The 21382-nt window shown below is 30.4% G+C and overlaps 1 protein-coding gene across 1 annotated transcript in view; it reads right to left on the minus strand.

The window, feature by feature from the left end:
* Window positions 1-8591: 8591 nt before the first annotated feature.
* The window catches only part of LOC140432465 (nose resistant to fluoxetine protein 6-like), a 62750-nt gene continuing 49959 nt past the window's right edge, over window positions 8592-21382 (minus strand). The window contains exons 10-13 of the mRNA XM_072520375.1: window positions 18278-18464; window positions 15146-15288; window positions 12701-12842; window positions 8592-8730 (exon numbers count right to left, since the gene is read on the minus strand). Coding sequence (XP_072376476.1) covers window positions 8660-8730; window positions 12701-12842; window positions 15146-15288; window positions 18278-18464 — 543 coding nt within the window. The 3' untranslated portion in view covers window positions 8592-8659. The remainder of the gene's footprint in view (window positions 8731-12700; window positions 12843-15145; window positions 15289-18277; window positions 18465-21382) is intronic.

The raw sequence follows: 21382 nt of genomic DNA on the forward strand, positions 1-21382 counted from the left end.
TATCCACTGATAACACTCTCAATACTAAAACTAACAAATTAAATTAATGTTGATTAAATTTCAAAGTAATATTGAAAATAAAATTAAAATTAAAGCTGAAATTAAAGAATGAAGTCTGTTGACCATTGTCTCTTCAATCTTTGTCTAACTTCTGGTTGAAGGTGCAGTTACCTTGCTTCCTCGTTGGGGGTGGGCTGGCAGGTGTTTTAGATAGTTTCTTGTTAGTCTGCTGATTTCTTCTGCAACGAACGGTATATCAGAGCCGTCATGCAATGTTTTGTTACTAACTACCATCTTCGATTGGCTTCTGTGAATGGTTTTTATATTAAAAGGCTTGGCTCAGCCCCATAGTTGCACTCCATATATGAAAATGGGCTTTATTATGCACTTATATACTTACAAGAAGTTTATGGACTTATAAAGTGAGCTTTTGGTCAGGTGACATTCTTAGGTATTTGTCTTCTGTTTTTACTATATTAGACTTGGTGTACTTACCTTTGATTTTCCATCTATTTATCCAGTCTTGTAGTAGATTCACGTGTATTTGAAGGTTTCCTGATGCTACTTTGACTGCTACTGAAGCTTTGTGCTTTGCACTTATTGCATCTAGAAATTTGTTCTTTCACATTATTAGGGGTAAAGGATTTGATCGGTAGCATTATTGGGCAGAGAATATCTAAGAAGTTTTTGAATTGTTCTTAGTTATTAAGTTCAGGTGCACCAAAAAAAGATGTTTTCTAACGAGAATAAGAAAAGGCATCAATATGTAAATAAATAAAAGGCAAAATATGTAAATATTGATGCCTTTTCTTGTTCAGTTTTTCGCCATCTTCCATCGGCTTTCCTTAAAGATGGTATGTGCTGTGTAGGCCTTTTGGGTGATTTCGTTGCTTTCCAGATGATTTGGTTTTCTTTTGAGAAGCTGTTGATAAATATTTAAACTGTGTCATTCTTGTAGAACAGTTTTAAGTTGCCGTATTAATCTATTATATAATAATAATCTATTATTCATTTTTATCTATAGGATTGCGACTTCTCTGCCATATGCGCCTGGCTCTTTTTTTGCGCAACAAGATGTTTTATGTATACGGGTATGTAGCACGTAATATTCTTCGTCACGCATAACATGTCTAAGATACTGCAGCTTTCTGGTTTTTGATGGTTTCTATTATTTTCGTACTCTAATTCGTGAAATTGGTTGCAGGAAGCTTAAGACCGATAGAAGTGGAAGAAATTAGGGGAGGCCTATGTTTAGCTTTGGACGCAGAAGGCTGGGTGATGATAATGATGATAAATCATTCCTGTGATTGATTATGGTGTTAAGATAGTTGTAATTATCTACTTGTTTAAGAGTTTTCCTGTTTTTATCATTATTTTGTGATTATTTTTGTTTAAAATCCTTTGCACGATAAACTATCTTGTTCACCAATCTCAGCAGATTATCAAAATCTTCGAGATTTTCTGCCAAAATAACAGTATCAGTTTGTAACGATACGATCGTTAATAATCTAACATTTCGAACGTTAGCAAAATCAAAGTCCAATAATAAAATCGAATTCCTACAATAGCTACTAATTTGCCGCCGTAGAGTAAACCACCCACAATACTATCTAATATTTCGATATTTATGAATATCGAATATCGATATGTAGGATATAATAGAATCGATTCCCTTGTCATTAAAGAGAAAAAGAATGCTGGCTATTTTGGAACAGTCAAGGTCACTTAATGACAAATGTCTTCTAGTTTTTGTTATTTGAACAAAAAATCTAATAAGTAGAAGGACATACAGTAAAAAGGTTTTTGTTCTCTTGTAGCCTGCCGGCTCCAACCTTAAGAATTAGACCTTGTTTTTATTTGGAGAAGAATACTTTTAATTTGGAATTACTTTAAATTGGGAAGAATTAGAACTTTAATTTTTGGGAAAGAAGCGATTTTAATTTGGAATTTTCTGGTTGGTCTGCCAGTGCTTGCAGGTTATTACAACTGGTCAACTTGGCTGAGCCATCTCAGAGCCCCATCCACTACCTGGACACTAGACATAGCGGATTAGGGAACTCCCTTTCCAGAAATTATCCAATAGGGTTAATAAGGACAATTAAAATCTTGTCAAAATTATTAATAATTTAAATTTCATTATATATTTATATATATATATATATATATATATATATATATATATATATATATAATATATATATATATATATATATATATTGAAAAAGTTGTATTTTATTAATTTTAATTTTATTTATAATAAATGTTGTAATTTTTAAAATCTGTGGTTCGTTGTTTAATTTAATATATACCTCAGCTAGCTCAATTATGTGTTCTAAGCAATCTGTCACTGTGTGACGTCGACTCTGTAGTCTCCTGGTAGAGTTCAAAAAGAAATTAAACCAAAATTTACTTTAGACCTTTGATAAATTAACCCAAATGAAGCACGTTATTTATTAATATTGAACAAATTTAATATAAACAATAAAATTCGTCTGCAATTCATTTACAAAAATAGGAATCGTATAAATCTTAATGTGGTTTATAGTCGTGACAATAAAAATTTATTACAAAATGTGGAGACTCTATACAAGTACCTAAAAACTAAATAAATATTGCAACTTTATAAAGTGTTGAAATGAACTATAAAGAAAAGAAAATGAACACTTTATTCCGCTGACTTTTAACTTGCATTCAAATATAATCAAAATTTCAAATGATCCCCAAATTTATTATCCAACCTTACTTTAAAACAGTTCTGATTTATTTAAAGAAAACTAACTACTCGCAAAATAATTGGTGAAACTGGAATATCAATCCTCTCTTCGGAAGTTAAGGTACGTACTATTCTATTTTTAATTTAATGATCATTAATATTTTCAATTTTTTTAAGGCCTATCGCAATTATGTTAATTCATGCATTTTACTTTTCTCAATTTAAATGACATTTCTGTACTCCAATAATAATTTATAAGTTAAATTGTTTCTCTTACTCTCTGGAACAAATTCTGGATATCTCTGCTGTGGAAACTGTGGAAAAACTAAAATTCTCTTTAGACGAGTTAAAAAAACACTCCCGACCTATTCCACAATTTCAGGACTCTCTTTCAAAATTTCTTGTCGGCCTCTTCCAAAATCTATTATTCGTTGCTAACAGCAACCAACGTTCTTTTTTCTTTTCGTCTTCTATTTTTTTTTAAACCATAAAACTGTCCTGTTCTGACACATTTGTCAATCCACATTAATTTCTCATAATCACTTTAATCACATCTAATTTGGGAATTTAAAAAAAAATGTTCAGATATAAAACTTATTCTATTACAATGCTAATACAATTTATTCTTTTCATCTCCACATCATTGTAATTTCTTATTTAACAAAACCCCTATTAATTTAGCTCCCATAGATTTGCTTGACAGTTTATTTTCTGACGTTTTCAAAATTTCTATGTTTAAATATTTTTTAAGAATTCTTCTTTTTTTTGTTCTTTTTAAGGTTTAGACGATTCACCTATACACTAGGCAACTATACTATTCAGAAATTATTAACACTATACCAGGTAAGTCAAAATTAATTTATTTAACAATTTACTAATCTTTTTCTCTCTTTTATTTCAGAGTCGAACCCACATTGTGATGGCTTCATGAAATTCATGAACAACAAACTCATATAAAAATCCATTTAAGTTGTATCCTTTTTAACATATTGAAATCATTTCAACTTCCCCCCAATTTGGATTTTGTTCAGTGCTAACTATCAGCACTTACTAAATCTAAATTCTTACCGGTAAACTTAAATATTTTATTAATATTAACATAACAATAAACTGACTTTTATTAATAAGCATATCTCTTGAATATTTTTTTTTTATAATTTACTCTATGACAAATACAGAATTCTCCAAACAAAATCTACAAATCTTTCACTAATTATATCAACTTCAGAATCAAATTTCCAAGTACTTTCCCAATTTCTTTACTTCTTTTCCTGTACTATTTATTTCTTGTACTATTTTCGTAGAAATTCTTATAATTGTTCCCCTATATACTATTTCATATACTATTTCAGTATCTTTATTCATTGCCGCATTATTATTTATTCTTTTTATATCCGCATATAATATTCATTTCATCATCTCTACATATAACTCTCTATATTTCATATTTCAATATTTCTTATAATTTTATTTTTCATCTTATTTCCGCATATACTATTTATCATTATAATATTCCCTATTTCCCAATTTCTACAAAATATCGATTTGTCCATAGTACTTTGCTCATTTATTTATACTTGTAACTCATATAAATCTACTTGAAAATAAATCAACCTTTTTTTGTTTATATAAATTCATCATTATTCTGTACATCTGTTCCTAATAAATTATTTAATTATCAAATTTATCTCAAGATATGCTTATTTATTAATTATCCTTCTATTTACAAAACTTATATCTTATAATACCAAATTCGTGTCATAATATTGCCTACCCTTGTATGTTTATTCATAATACTTATAAATTCCCTCTATATTAAATATCCCTCTAATTTTATTAGTTTCTGGATGTCTTAGTTCATAACTGTTTACCCCATGTTCAGTACTAATGACATAAGGTCCTTCAAATGGCAAAAGTAATTTTCCACAGAGATTTTCATCCCTTTTTGGCACCTGTAGTGACCTGATAAGTACCTTCTCCCCTTTTTCAAAAGTAACTCTTTTCTTTCTCTTCTTATTGATTCTATTTACATAACGATTAGCATTTCTTATTAAATTTTGGTTCACCTTCTTCATTACTTCTTGAATGTCCCCTGTATTACTGATTTCCCAGGGTCTTTCTGGATACTTTCCAGACATTAGGAAATATGGGCATTGTTTGGTGATTCCATGTGGTGTCTCATTTAAAAATCTTTCCACTTGTGGCAAATTTTCCTGCCATAAATAATGTTGTCTAGCACACAAAATTCTTAAGAATTTTACCACCTCTTTGACGTATCTTTCTGCAGGATTAGATGCGGGTCTTCTGATACTAATGAAATTTAATTGGATTTTCTTTTCTTCACAAACTCTTTTTAATCTTGAACTTTCAAAATATGTGGCATGATCTAAGATAATTGTTTCTGGAGTACCTACTTCCTCTATGTATTTTTCTAGATAGTATTTTACGGTTTTTACATTTGTCCTTTCGCTGGGATATAACTTTACAAATTTTGTATGTATGTCAATTATTATAAAAATATTTTTGCAACCCTGTTCACTTATGGCTAAATTAGTGACAAAATCGATAGCAACTAATTTTAAAGGTCTCTCTGCAACTATGGATTTTGCTACATTAACATTGTGGAAATTCTTCTCCTTTGCTAACTGACAAATGGTACAACTTTTAGTGATGTTTTTAGCCATGGATATATCTTTTCTTGTAAAATAATTTTCCCTAAACAACATCCATAATTTTCTGCTCCCTATATGACCATATTCGGCATGTAGATCTCTCATGATTTCTTCTGCTAATTCTTTGGTTACGACATAAACTTCTATGGTTTCCAACTTCTTACACCATACTCCATTGATATTGATTGCTCTCTTCTTTTCTGCTTCTTCGAATCTTCTCTGATCTTCCAAGATTCTTTCTAACGAATACAGCCCTTCTTCATTCTTCATTCTGTTGATTCCAATTTGATATTTTCTTCCTTCACTTCTTTGTTGTGCTTCTCTGCTTAGTACATCTGCTACAATGTTTGACTTGCCTGGAATATGTCTAATTTCGAAGTCATATTCTTGTAACAAAAGGCTCCATCTATGAATTCTGTTGTTGGCAAACCTGTTTTTAAACAAAGTTGTCAGAGCAGAATGATCCGTTTCCAATACAAAATGTGCTCCTAACAAAAAAAAATCTTAATTTGGTAACACAGTAGATCACACTTGCCATTTCTAGTTCCGTTGCTGAATATCTTTTTTCAAAATCTTTGGTTACCCTAGATACGAAACTTATAGCAACTTCCTTTTCTTCTTGTTGTTGTAACAACACTCCAGCTAATCTCTCACATGATGCATCCGTTCTTAGTATAAACTCCTTATCATACTGCGGATGATACACTTGCAAATTAGTTGTAAAAATTTGTTTTAATTGTAAAAAAGCTGTATTTCTTTCTGGAGTCCATTCCCATTTCTGGTTCTTCTTTAACAGTTCTATTAGTGGCACTTCCATCCTACTTAGGTCTGGAATTAATCGTTTAAAATAATTCAATATTCCTAAGAAACCTCTGAGTGTTTTGAGATTATGTGGTGTGGCAAATTCTTGAATCGTTTGTATCCTTTTTGGATCCATACTGACTCCTTGTGTATTGAGCACATATCCTAGATATTTGACTTCTTTTTGGTAAAAAGAGCATTTTTCCAAATTTAATTTTAAACCTGCTGTTTCTAACTACTCCATTAATGTTTTTAGATGATCCTGATGTGACAACTCATCTTCAGAAAATACCAAGATGTCGTCTATGTAGTGGAGAATGAACCTTTCATATTTGTTCAGAATGGAATGCAAAGTTCTGACCAGTGCTGCACATGAACTCTGGAGTCCAAATGGTACCACACAGAATTGGTACACAATACCATCCACCATGAATGCTGTATAACATCTGCTTTCTTTGGCTAATGGAATAAGCCAAAAGCTATGCCGAAGGTCCAACTTTGAAAAAACTTTAGCTTTAGTGATTCTTCCAAAAATACCCTCAACATTCATTGGACTCTCATATTGTTTTCTCGTATAGCTGTTGATATTACGAGCATCCAGGCATATCCTGATTTCTCCTGATTTTTTTCTTACACATGTGATGGCACTAATATAAGGAGAATTACTTCTTTCTATTATTCCATCCCTCAGCATTTTATCCAGCTCTCGGTACACCTCATTCTTTAATTTGTACGGAATGGGGTATGTCTTCATTTTATAATTCTTGATTTCTTTGTTCATTTCCAATTTATGTACATATTGTTTTGCCACACACACCTCTTGATTGAATAACCTCTGATGTTCCTTTAACAAACTTCTTATCTCCATTTCATGTTCCTTTGGCACTAAAATAATTTCTTCTGAACTGTTTACTTGACAAATCTGAAATTCTTCTTTATTCAAAATCTCTTCTTTATTTAATTTACAAAATTTAATAGATTCTTGATCAATTTGTAAAGTTTGATTGACATAGTTAATAATCATTTTATGTTTTTCCATTTCATCATTTCCCAATACTATTTCAAAATTTAAGTGATCTACCACTAACATTTGTATTTCATACATTTTATTTCCCAATTTTACATTACAGATTATAGAACTATTAGTATCATATAATTTTTTATTATTCGCCCCTATTAATGATAATTTATTTGTTTTTATCACCATAATATTGTCCTTATTTAAATTATTTACAATGTTTTTGTTGATTAGAGTTACTTCTGAACCTGTATCTAATAATAACTTGTATACTGAATCTTGTATGTACCCTTCAATAAACTTTAAAGTATTAGTGTTATTATTTTTATTTAATTCCCCAGTATCTCTAATAAACTCCCTTGGATGTTCATACTTTGATAAGTAGACAATATTATGCACATAGGAGCGGTCTAAACAAAATTTCTCCCTTCTGCATCAACACTTGCTTCCCCCCTATTCTCCTCTGTTCTAACTACATTCACCTGTCTTCTCTCCTCATTTCCCCCCTATTATATCTTGGATTCCCTTCTCTGTAAACTTCCCTATTTCTCGTCTCCTGTGGATAATCTCGTCTCCTATTTACTCCATGTGAGTTATTCAAAACATTTTTAACATACTATTTCACCTCACTGTCAGAGGTCTGTGTAGATCATTTTTTGTATATATTTATATTTTGGTTCATAGTTTTAGGTAACTGTTATTGTAAACATATATTTTGGGGGATATAATTCAGTAATTGTTTTGGTACATATACATATATGTTTTGGGATATAAGTAAATTAGGATTGCAATATAGTGTACAGATAGAGCATTTCAGATTTTTATTTGTTTTCCCCTAATCTTTTATTTTTCAGTCAGTATATAACTATAGATACCCCAAATTGGAGTGATGTTCAAAATTCACCCTGGCGGCCATTTCAAGATCCTCTTAGGATTGATCTAACCCTAAGTTACTGCAGGCAAGCAAACGTGCCGACCTCCTCTCTGAGCACAACTCCCATTCTCTTGAGCTAAGCCTATTCTCTTGTAGTGTTTTAAGTAAGCTTTACATTTTCTTTTATATTAGCTTCATTCCCTGTTGTTCGACAACTTATTTTAACCATAAGCATCCTTATTCGCTACACTTCATCCTCCAAGTTCTTGGAAGTTCCAAGTGATTATGGAAAATTCTAGTAGAGGAATGATGGACTTCCCCAAGGTTCTCTCTTGGAACCAGTTTTGTTTAGTCTTTACACTGCAGACATGTCCGGCACGCATTCTAATTTCGGGCAAAAAATTGTAATTTTAAGGTATGTAAATGAGACGCCATAAGGTAAACAAAATTAGTATACAATTGTATTTAACACATTAGTACATAAAATAATTTAGTTTTAATATTTAGAAAAATAAAAACAATACATTTCTATACAATACATTTGAGTATTTATGTTACGTTAAACTTTAATAGAATATTTATTACACTGCTTCCTTTTGAACATATTGTTGTGTATTTGTATTGTCCTCATGAATATTTTTAATGTCCTCACCTAAAAATAAATACTAAATTATTATTTTGTTTTTCAATAAAATTTTGCAACGTATACCACTGACTGCGCCACATGGTTAACAAAAGTTGTTTATAAAAGAATAAAAATGAGATAAACAAAATAAGGTATAATCTATGTCTTAGTTAAATGTGAAAATATATTTGCGTTATGAATTACCGTTATCACGTTTTGTAAACTTTACCAGAGTGTCACGATTATTTTCGAATCGCTGACGAACTATAGATTTACGGCAACCTGAGACATGTCAGAATGTGTTCTTTATTTTTTCCACACCCACACCACACTAATAGTCCTTTGTGTGTTCCACTTCACTTTATTCGTTACTCGTATTTAGTGGGGCTACGCCGGGTTTATTTATACGGTCTAAAGTCCTCCAGGTTTTTAAGTCAGAACTATCTCGTCTCCTCTTCTTGAGAAAGAATGTAGGTTTCTGACAAGGCTGCTGACACGCAAAGCAGAAAACTTGCTTTAATTTGAATAAATGGGTTCTGAGTTTTATAATAGGTGTCGTTCATCGATGGTTTCTTTAAACTTTGTAAATGTTGTTGAAATGTTGAATTTATTTCCTATCCTTTAAAGTTTTTCTGATAATCCTTTTATGTATGGTATTGTTATTTTCCTCGTATTATTCCTTGTGTATGCTATAGGATCTCGTTCTAAGTTGTTCTGTTCTATGCGGTCGATTTTTGAAAATTCCATATTTATAAACGATAAAGGATAATCATTTTTTAATAAAACAGATGTTAACAAATGTTTTTCCTCCAAGAACGAATTTTCGTGAGAACAAGTAACTTTGGCTCTATTATATAAGGATTTAATGATTCCCTTTTTAATATTAATATTGTAATTTGATTTAAAATTTAAATATCTGTTGGTGTGTGTAGGTTTTCTATACACCTGAGTCTCATATCCAGTATGGTTCTTAGATATTAAAACGTCCAGGAAAGGTAGTGTGTTATTATATTCCTTTTCCATGGTAAATGTTATTGTCTCTTCTTTATCGTTTATATCGTTCAGGAATGCGTCCAACAGCTCTGATCCATGAGGCCATATTGAGAATACATCATCTACATATCTCCACCATACTGTGGGTTTTAAATTTTGTTTAGAAATAATATTTGTTTCAAAATCTTCCATAAATATATCGGCTAATATTGGAGATAAACTAGAGCCCATTGCTAGACCAAAATTTTGTTTATAGAATTCATTATTTAGTTGAAAATATGTATTATCAGTACATAATGTTAATAACTCCATTATAGCTGATATGTTCAGTCTTGTTCTAGTTACCAATGTATCGTCACTTTCTAATTTTGTCTTGACTATATTTAAAGTCTTATCTAATGGCAAATTCGTAAATAAACTATTTATGTCAAAACTTAATATTTAACTATTCAAAAAACGTATTATTTGAATTAAATTCAATATTGGATAATTTATTTAAAAAATGTTGTGTATTTTTTATAAATGTGTCATTTTTATTTGTTAAGGTTGTATAATATTTAATAAAAATGTTGATAGTTCACTACAAAGAAAATTCATGGTGCTACAAATGGGTCTAAGTGGTATATTCGTTATATATTTTTGCATATAACGAGTATTTTCTGACGGATATTCTCAAGTTAAAGTTGATTTCATGTAATCGAATGAACTATCTTACAAGTAAAATCGTCCCAGGAACGCAACTCAACAATATTGGCAATATCATTTTAAAATCGGCTACTTTAAAATGTATAATGTATGTCTGAATTGTCAATATAAATGAGTCAGATAAAATTAAATTATTAGAAGAATTTTTCACCAAGTAACAAAAAAACAAAATTTGTTTAATTTACTAATGTTTGTATTTTGAGAACGATTTCCGAAGTGGAAATTGAAACGTCAATAAACGTACTTTAACCTTTAATTGTGGCTTATTCCCATTTAAATAGTAATTACTCTAACATGCCACAAGAAAATAGCTTCAGAACAATAATATATACAGTTATTTTGGCCAAACATCCCCATCAAATGTTTTTGCTCATGTTATAAACCAGTATCCATTTCTGGACACGGCATCGTTGTTAGGGGCTTTTTATATACATACTTAAATAAAGACCAATGTACATAATATCATCTTTGTGTGGTGTGTATGTTGAAAAAATGCCTTATTACTACGTAAAGTCGACTTTACCCACCGTTGGGCGTTAAAATTCGTTAAAAACGGTTGAATTTCCTTATTTCCCAAGTCCTTTAATCCCTATTTCCTATAAAAGGTTGTATTCAAGCGGCATTCACAGACTCCTCTTGTAGCATTTGCAAATTCCTTGATATATTGAAATCCCTTCCTATATATTTAAAACATCGAAGAATATTTTTAGTGTATTTCAGTTCCTGTCGTACAAGTTAAAATACCGAAATAATATTCCGAATTAAAATAAACCGTTTTAGAGTTTGATTATTATTTCACGGATGGTTATTTCCTCGGTATTCTTTGATCGTTAAACCGCTCGATACTGCGTTTTAAATAAATATTCCCGTATATGTTTTGTTTATACCAAGTTAAGCGAATGAATTTAAAAGATAATTGCTTACTCTCGCTGAGGCGTTGTCAGCGTTGACTGCTGCTTCAAGCGTTTGTCCAAAATTCTTCGTAGAATTTGTATTGTTTTCTCATTCTTCGTGCCTTTTCATGGAAATCCACTGTGTAGTGGCAGTTAATTGTAAAGTTTAATATCTAGTTGCAGTCTAAGTGAAATTTTGAAGATAACCACATATTGCCATTGTGTTCAGTTGTACCTGTTCCAGTCTTTTAAGGAGACGAGTTTTCCAAGATTATGGATGCAGTTTTTGCTCATGTCAGAGATGCCCAGCCATTGTTGAGTTTTTAAGAAGTCCAGTTTACAACTCAAGTGTAATTTAGTGAAAATCAAGGTAACTTCTTTTGTTTTTAAACTTTCAAAGTAACGATAGACATTTTTTTTAATAATAATAATTGCTTTCATGGGAGTTTGTAAAGATAAATTTTTATTTGCAATAATTTATTTCTGCCTCAGTTTATAGCCCAGTAACAATAGTGTTTCTCTTTATTATTTTTGCATTTACTTTTGTGACTATTTTTTGTATTTACTTTTATGACTATGAATATAGTAATTTTGTATTGTCTATTTTTGTAAGTGTTTGTGGCGAGACAACATTAAATGTTTGATTTATTTCTCTGAACCATTTTTTTAATTTATTTAAAAAAAGTTTATACCCCCTTTTTTTGAGTTTCATTTAAAAAGATATATTTTGCATTTCTAATAATTATTTCAATAGTTACAACTAGTTGTTGTAATCGTCATAATTTGGGACCTCGAAGCGGCGTCCATTTTAAATTGCTAGAGGTCTTGCTTGTGTTTTGTTTTGATTGTTCCAAGAGACTTATGTAAGCACCCCTTTGTTTCATTTTTTGTAGTTGCCCCAATCCAACACCCTTGCCATTCACTTATATACGATCCAGCTACTCCAAATAAGCCCAGAGTGCCGTTCGCATAAGTTTCGTTTATTTTGCTTGCCCTATCTCCACGCCAATAGTTTCCGTCCCCAACTTTCAACCCCCATAATAATACCGTTTGTGGTAGGCAAAATAAACGTTACACTTTCTCGATTCTTACGTGGGATAGGCATCCCAAAAATACACGCCCTCTACGCAAATTTTCGTTCGCATATAGCAGAGAACTAAAAAGTTTTAGTTTTAGTTAAATACGTTTGTAAATAAATATATTTTGTAACAGTGCAACGTAAAATAAAGTGCCCTTAAATTCATCAAGCATTATTCTTACCATTTCGACTGTAAAAATTGTTTCGACGAAGGATTATTTAATCCAAGTCTGCATTCTTAGCCAGTTCCAACGTCTGGCCCGCTACTTATGTTGTAGAAAGGAGACAAATCACAATAATGATAAAAGAAGAATATGCAAATACTTACTTTTGTTTTTAGGTTTAGATTTTCTTGGTGTAGCTCCTCCAAAAATTAATTTTTCTATTATAATTAAGGGTGATTCGAAAGCCAATGACCATATAAATGAAACGAGAAAAGATACTATAAAATATGCACACCAATTGTTAAACTAAAAATAAAAAAATAATATTAGTAGACATTCAACTATTTTTCGTGTTTTAAAATTTTGAAAAAGAGTACAAAAAAAATCACATCTAAACATGATAATAGTGCTATTAAATACAAAGGGGCTATAAGGTATAAATAAAAATAAAATAACAAATAAAACTTGAATAAAAATATTGTCTAAAACATACAACATAGAGATTGCTGGCAAATATTATTTATTATTATCGCCATGCCATTAAAAAGTGGGTTAAAACCTTATTCGGGAACCATTCAATTATTAAATTTACTAGACAGCTTTTGATTATGTTTATCACATCATCAATAGATATCGCGTCGTATATATTTAAGGATCGAGACTTATTTCCTGATGTGATAAACAATTGAAACTGAACTAAAAGCTATGTGATAAAACTGTTTCAGGTTCCAAGAAACGCCAAAAAGATATAACAAGAATTAAAAACGCAACGTAGCATATACTTTTGTAGCATTTCTATTTTCCTTTCGTATATATTAAAACACCGAAAAATATTTTCAATCCTTTGGTGTCGCTGAGATTAATAATATATTCATTTTAAGTTTGTTTATATAACACAGATGGTATTTCTTTAATGTTGATTCCGCTTAATATTGCGCGCCAAATAAACATCCAGTTAGATTAATGAGAAAGTTATGCGGGTAGGCAAACGATTGTTAAGAATGATGTCACTCTGCAATATACCACGATACGAGTCAGGTCATTGTTTAGTCCGAATTTTTCTTTTTTAAATTCGTTTTTCGTTATTCGTTTTTTGTCATCGGAAATTGGTTAATAAGCAATGAAGTGTAGTTAAGTTTAGATTGAGATTCGGAAGAAATAGCTTGCGGATGTAGTCTTCAAAGCAGAAAAAATTTTTTAATTTGAAAGTTGAAGTTGTACTCAAAATGCGATCTGGCAGTTTTTGTTTGAGTTAATCACCGATTTGTTTGTGCTGTGCTTTATGTGAGAGATTTGTAAGACGCGTTTCCAGGCATTTGAGAGGTGCACATAATTTTAAGAAGAAATTGAGTGGCCGAGTTTTGAAGATTGCAGTTTGTTGTCATCCAGGATAACCCGAAGCCCGAATCTTCCCAATAATTGTCCATATTTGTGTTCCCTGGTCACTTCACACCAATTCTAGCTTGTGTGGGACACAGTTGTGTGTTTTTTGCAGTGTTTTGGTTCAATTCCGATCCCAAAAACTTTCTTAAAGGAAATACATCAGCCAGAGTGATATAAGGTACTTTTTGTTAAAATTTTTGTAAGTAAAAATAGACATTTTTCATTAATAAAAAAATTTTGCTTTTATGATAAACTAAAGAAACAAAATTATAAATAAATAAAATTTTAAGTTTTATGGATTAGCTAATTGTCCTATTAGTTTTCTTTAAATAAAGTTAACTGTTATAATTAAAATTAATGTTTCAAAAAGGTTTAATATTTCATTTCGACATATGAAAGTTAGTATTATCCTTTTCGGACGTTTGGTACATAACCATAAATTTGAATGGTTTTGTTTAACGGTTAACCTCAATGTAAGCTCCGTTGAAAAATGTAGATATTTTCATTTTAATAATAATTTAAATTCCTATAAGTGTCCCCAACGTCTGGAGCTTGTTGTAAATCGTTATAGTTGTAAGTAGCGCCATTGTAAGTTTTGTTTTTAAATTTTGTTAATATTATTTGTAATAACTGTTGATGTGAAGTAATAATAAATATGTAATGTTTCTTTCTAAACCAGGAGTTGTAGAATTATTTCCTTTAAAAAGATATTCACTCTTTAATATTTTTTAGGAAAGAAAAGCCTTTCTTCCTATTTAGCAAAAGGATTCTTCTAAACTGCGTCCAAATTCAAATAGTTTAGCAACCTTCTTGTGTTTGGTTGCCCAGGAAATCCATGTAAGTGTTTTTTGATTTCTTTTTTGTAGGTACCCCATCCAGTTCCTCTTTTATTCACTTACTTACGACCCAGCTCACCAACCAAACCAAGAGTGGCCGTTCGCAAGCGTTTCAGTTTGTTTGCTTACCCTATCTCCAGCCCAAGAATTGCTCAGTCCCTACTTTCAACCCCCTATAAGTGATACCCAATGTAGTAGGCAAATTATACTGCTACAATTTAGAAAATTGAATTTTAGTCTTTCTTTGTTCTTTAGAAGAAAATAAATGACTGGACAACTAAATTATTAGTAATAAAAATTTATATAAAAATAATAACAAATATAATTAATCAAATATAATTACTAAACTATTAATCGATCTATTGTAAAGATAATTGTGATTTAGCTTACCTCTACCCAGTCGCTGAAAAATAGCCTATCCTTTGTTATTAAGGTAGCATGAGTTATTACTAAACCATGAATGAGATACATGCAATAAGATAACTTTGCGGTTATCTGTAAAGTAGGTCGGACCAAAATCCAGTTGACGATTCCTAAAAACATATTTCTTAAATAATATTTTTTTCTATGCCCTATCTTTAAAACTAATTATATTACACCAATTGGTTCCAATTCAAATGGATGTTAAACCTGCAGAGCCGCTTTTTGTAAGGTTTTAACCCTTAAAAAATAAAAGCAAGAAGAATAGTCAATATATGAATGATTTATAATTGAAATTACATTGAACCTACAATGAACGAGTTAGAAAACTCACATTTGTTTATGAAAAACTAAGAATATACATATGAAGACGGTATAAGAATAGTAATCAATCAATAATAATTAGTCATTTTAAATATAAAGTATTTCGCAAGTTAGCCTAGGTCGCTAGCCAATTGTTTATACGTTATGTATGATATTGTAAACCATGGACGTATAAACATAGATGGACCCAGCAATAAGATACCTTAAACACACACTGTTTTGAAGCTTCGATATTCCTGGACAAAAGGGTAAAGGGGAGTAAAACGGGTATCGATAGACTGTGATACTTCCTCAATGAGCATAAGCGTGCTTGAATTTTTACTCGCGGGGATAATTATTCAGACGTTAATAATTGGAAGTATAATAATGTATAAAAACACGTTTTTATAGAAAAAATAAAATACAATTTTATTTGCTTTAAAATTAATACAATAAATTATAGTTGAGCTCAAGTTAATTTTTTAATAGGTATTAAATAATCCTACGATAAAAAAAACAATTAAAAAATATACATTTGTCAAATTTAAGTACATACCTATATTTATTGATAATGTGTTAAAACATATTTTTTCAAATTGTGACAAATTTGTTTTAATACAATATCAATAGATTCCACGTAGTAAGGGTTTCTGCTACAAAATTATTTATTGATCATTCCAAAGCTCTTGCTGGCATTTGACATAAAATTATTTGCAAATATACCTACTTATTAAGAAGTAGGCGTGAAAATGTATAAATTATTGGAAAGCTATTTACCGAACAGAAATATTAAAGTAAAAATGGTAAATAGACATAATAGAAGACGTTGGTATAGAAATAAATTTTTATTGATTGCGAAATAAAACAGTTCTTAGTAAGAACGCTTCTTATGCGCACGGTGTTAGCATCTAAAGTAGTCCTCGTTTCATGATGAATTCCAATTTTAAAATATTTCTCAAGAACCAATTTTAAAAGTTGCATAGAGTGACCATCGATTGCATCTTCATCATACATATGGTCACCAAAATGCTCATAGATTGATTTTGGGACATTTTGTATGGTTTTATTAATCAAAATATTCATAAGGTTTTTAACTAGTCTGTTTTAGATATTTATAGTTTTATTAAAAAATCTGAAATATTTTTCAGCTTCCTTACAAGTTTAAATAACCAAAAAGGATGCTTTTGAAAGGTTTTTTTATACAGTTTTCTCTGTTGAAGTTTAGAGTAAGTTTCATCATTAATCAATATTATTTGGAAACCTACATAGAAAAATAAATGAGTTTTATTTATTTCACTAATTTATTGTTAATTCATGAGAAATATTACATTAAAAAGCTACTAAACAGATCTTTTTAATCAGATGATGTCTACTTACAATTTAAAAATGTCTATACTAATTTCATGAACTAATATCTTGTTCAATACATTAATTAATATGAATAAACCCAATGGTACGCCTATGAAAGACATATTTTAAAATGTAAACACACATGCTTCCTCAGTTCCTCATCTTAAATAATGTAAACAAACAGTACTTACAAATTAAATAAGACATTGGGATGTAAATATTTCGTTTTTTTTTGCAAATGCAAAACTGTAGCACCATTAGTATAATTTGTTTATTTCACTATTTACAAATATCACTTAAAATACAGCCAAAATATCGAAAAACAACTTTTCCTCATCTTGGGTAAAAAGTAAACAAACATGGACATGACATGGAACAGCATAATTTAAAGTTTGACGTAGAGCCATAAGACAGAGAAATGTAAACACTGTTGCCATTAATAAATAGGTTTCAGTGCTTCTACATATAAAATAATTGGTTGATATCTGTTATACGCTATTATTAAATGATGTGCACACTATGTGCACATTTGATGTTTTAATTACAATTAAATATATTAATATAAGTAATAAATTATTATTTTGGTTTGATAGCAGCTGTAGAGTATAAAATAAATATAGTAATATTTTCAGTGATACGTGAATAAGATATTTTAATAAAAAAATGTGACATTTGAAGGTGCTGAGAATGTGACCTAGTCAAATAATTTTTGGCTTCACATTTTTATGTAAATAACTGAGTCCATCTGTGTTTATACGTCCATGTTGTAAACACAGTCGTTAACCTAATGTGTAGAAATAAATACAGTTAAATGTAAAGTAGTGACGAATAGTTAATAAACCCTTATACATCCCTTATATACCACCTGGAACCTTATCATAATACATAGCGATCATCCAAATCTTTTGCTGATCTTTTGATCCGGAGATGAAAACATGGAGATAGTTATAACAAACTGGAAGTGAAGTAGATGACAATGGACATTGGACAATCTCAGATGGACGGGAAGAAAAGACTGGTGAAAAGACACAGTGCTATTAGTATGTAAGTAAAAATCTGGTTGTTAAATATTTAATAATTAAATGAGAACCTACAATTTTAGTATTTATTTAATTTATTTATCAAAATAAGCTTAAACTCAAACAAAATTATTATGACTCAATAGGTATTTTCAATACCTTTTAAACAAGGTATCACATGCCATAAGGTCCCATTTAAAATTATCTGTCACAGTGGCGCTGTAACGTCATCTGTCAATATTACGTCACCTGTTATGACTATTTGAGAAGCCTACGTCTGTTTATTACCTCCCTCCAAATTTCACTAGTATAACAATAACCGTTCAAAAGATACGAGGGGGGAACGGACTTTTGACTAGCACTGTTTGATTGCATAAAAATGGAATATCAGTTTTCTGAAACTATCGATGGGTTACGAATTTATACTTACCACCATATCCATGGTAACTGGAATATACCATCCAACTTAATCCTAAGCACCATAGTGGCCTGCAAATTGTGGAAAAAACGGCAACTGTTCTGTCTGAATAATCCATGGATATGATTATTACTTGGTAATACACAACTAACATTCCCATCATAGACAAAATTAGAATCCATATTAAGAAATTAGTCAGCTAAAAAATAAATAGTATTAATAAATAGTAAAAAATATCAAATATTATTTTAATTTATTTCAACGCACTATGCTTGTGACGGGTAGCTCTATTAGAGATCAAGTAAAACACAAGATTAATCTATATATATATAATAGTATAAATATATAAATATATATTCTAATAAATAACAAAATAAAATTAACTTTTATTTTTTATATACAATAAAATAAAAGTACGAATCCTACTGAATAAAATCGACGGCGTCAGGGCCCGCTGTTGATACCTGCGAAAAATAAATATTGGCGATACTAGGATGGTTAGACACACGCATGGGATAATGAACATAGGGTTCAATGGAATGATTCAAATATAGTCCTAAAATAAACGGATTGTAAAAAGAGAAAAATAATAGAAGCAGCTCTAATTATGCTAAATGAGACCAATTGTGTCGTAAATTCCTTGGCAGAATGTAATACGATCTGGTTACCCATATTAAAAGAGGAAGTTGTAATATTATTCCTAAAATATTAGAAGTCATTTATATAAAATATTATAATTCATACTCGTGTAACATAGTTTCGCATTTTGTTTATATAAATATGTTTAGTAATTCGAATCGAGGACATTCATAAGGGAACAAACTTGACACGAATAAGTAAAGTGCCGACACAGGCAAGGCTAGGGCTATTAAAAGCAACAACAATCATTATCGGAGGATCAGAACTAATTTAACGTCAAGATGGCAAGTTAATGCATCACGCATTGTCAACGTCAACTAAGTACTATTATATTAAGATAATTAACATTTTAAGAGTGTACAGAAGTATTTAAATAAATGGTTACATAAGTCAACAACACGTTATTTACTACCCACAATATTATTTACCATATGGCGATCCTAAAGTGGTAGAAACCAGGAGTCTTCATCCAGAGAAGCTCAAGATGAGAGGAAAATCACACTGGATTTACAATAGATTTAAATTTACATACTAGATGTTATATGGAAATATATGGGAAAAATGCAACAACAGATAAGAAAATTCCGGCCAAATTCCGGACCAGACCCGCAGGGAACCCCGCGACAGCATTCCGGCTCAGGACAATGAAAATAAATGGATAAATGGAGAATGGACAAAGGTGAATGGATAAGGACCATATGTGAAATGTATTGTGGGAGTAAATTTATTTTTTTTAACCCTTATATAAATACAGTCTAACAGATAAAAATTATTAATTATTAGTTGAATATAATTTAAGCTAGGTTAAGTCAGAATGTTGACTATACAATTTTTTGCTTTTAAAAGTAGAGTATACAATTTATTTTTAAGTTTTCACTAAATAACTATTTATATAGCAAATTCTATTGTTTTAATGAAACAAATGTGTCATACATTTTTATTTACTAAAGGTATATTTTTAAAAATATTTATATTTGACCATGAAAATACACCGACAGATCGGAAATATTAAATTACGACGTTATTTACCATAGTATTTATATTTTGAATTTGCTTGGATGACAAATTCTTTAAATAATATAGACGAAGAAATTGGATATGACTTTATTTAACTATTTAGCTAAAATAAATTAGGATATTTAGAATTATTGTTACATTTATAAGGAAGAAAAACGAATTTAAAAGAACTTTTAAAGACAATTGACCATGGCGTCAGAAAAATTTTCATTATGTTGGAACAATTTCCACGAAAATATGAGTTCAGGAATAAATTCATTATGGAAGAGTCAAGATTTTGTAGACGTAACGCTTTCAGCACAAGAAAAATGCATAAAAGCGCATAAAATAGTTCTTTCGGTTTGTAGCCCATATTTCAAAGAAATTTTTATGTCAAATCCCTGTCAACATCCTATAGTAATTTTGACAAACGTGACTTACGAAGCACTAAGAGACTTACTACAATTTATATACCATGGAGAAGTACAAATTAGACAGGAAGATTTAAATACCTTCATTGAAACGGCCGAATAATTGCAAATACAAGGACTCACTGGAGATAGAAAAGTTTTAAATGATAATAACATTATGGAAATTTCGGATAAAGAATATACTCAAAATGTAAAAGATTTTAAACCAGTTTCTTTAACTGTGACAAAGAAACAACAACCTATAAAGAAGGAAGAACATAGCGACACAGAGCAAGAAATAAGTATGGCTCTTACAATCAACGAATTTTTAAATATCGCAAGCAAGGTTACCCAGCGAGTTTGATGGAAAAGCAGGTAAACTGCAGTCATTTTTAGATGCACTAGAACTTCTTGAGAAAATAGCGATAAGACACGAGCAGACAGCGACAACATTAATAAAGACAAGATTAACCAATAAGGCCAGAAACGTTATAACTACAGAGGATACAATCGCAAGAATAGCAGAGGTACTGAAGAGAGAACTGAGAGGCGACAGTCCAAAGACGGTAATAGCTAAATTGGCGAAGAAAAGACAAGGACATAAAGATGCAGAGGTCTATGCATCTGAAGTTGAAGAATTAGCGGAACAGCTAAAAGTTGCATACGTAGCGGAAGGAATGTCATTGGAACTAGCGAAAAAATACACAACAGAGGCAGTAGTAGCTACAATGAAACGCAACGTCAACACAGAAAAAGTTAAATTCATTTTGGAAGCATGTAACTTTTCAACCACACAAGAGGTAATATACAAATTTTTATCGATCGACGAGACAGAAGATAGCACACAAGGAAAAGTGTTAAATTACATGAACAAATACGATTTTGATATGAGAAAAGAAAGTAAGAATACAATATATGGATACTATAAAAATAAATTCGAAGAAAGAAAACAATATAGAAACAAAAATTATAGAAATATAAGTGAATATGGAAGACATAATACGAGGATATATCGTAATAGAAACAGAGGAGATTGGCAATCACAACGAATAACAAAGAATAACCAATGGAC

Source organism: Diabrotica undecimpunctata, chromosome 1 (genome assembly GCF_040954645.1).
Source record: "Diabrotica undecimpunctata isolate CICGRU chromosome 1, icDiaUnde3, whole genome shotgun sequence".
In the NCBI taxonomy this organism is placed as follows: domain Eukaryota; kingdom Metazoa; phylum Arthropoda; class Insecta; order Coleoptera; family Chrysomelidae; genus Diabrotica; species Diabrotica undecimpunctata.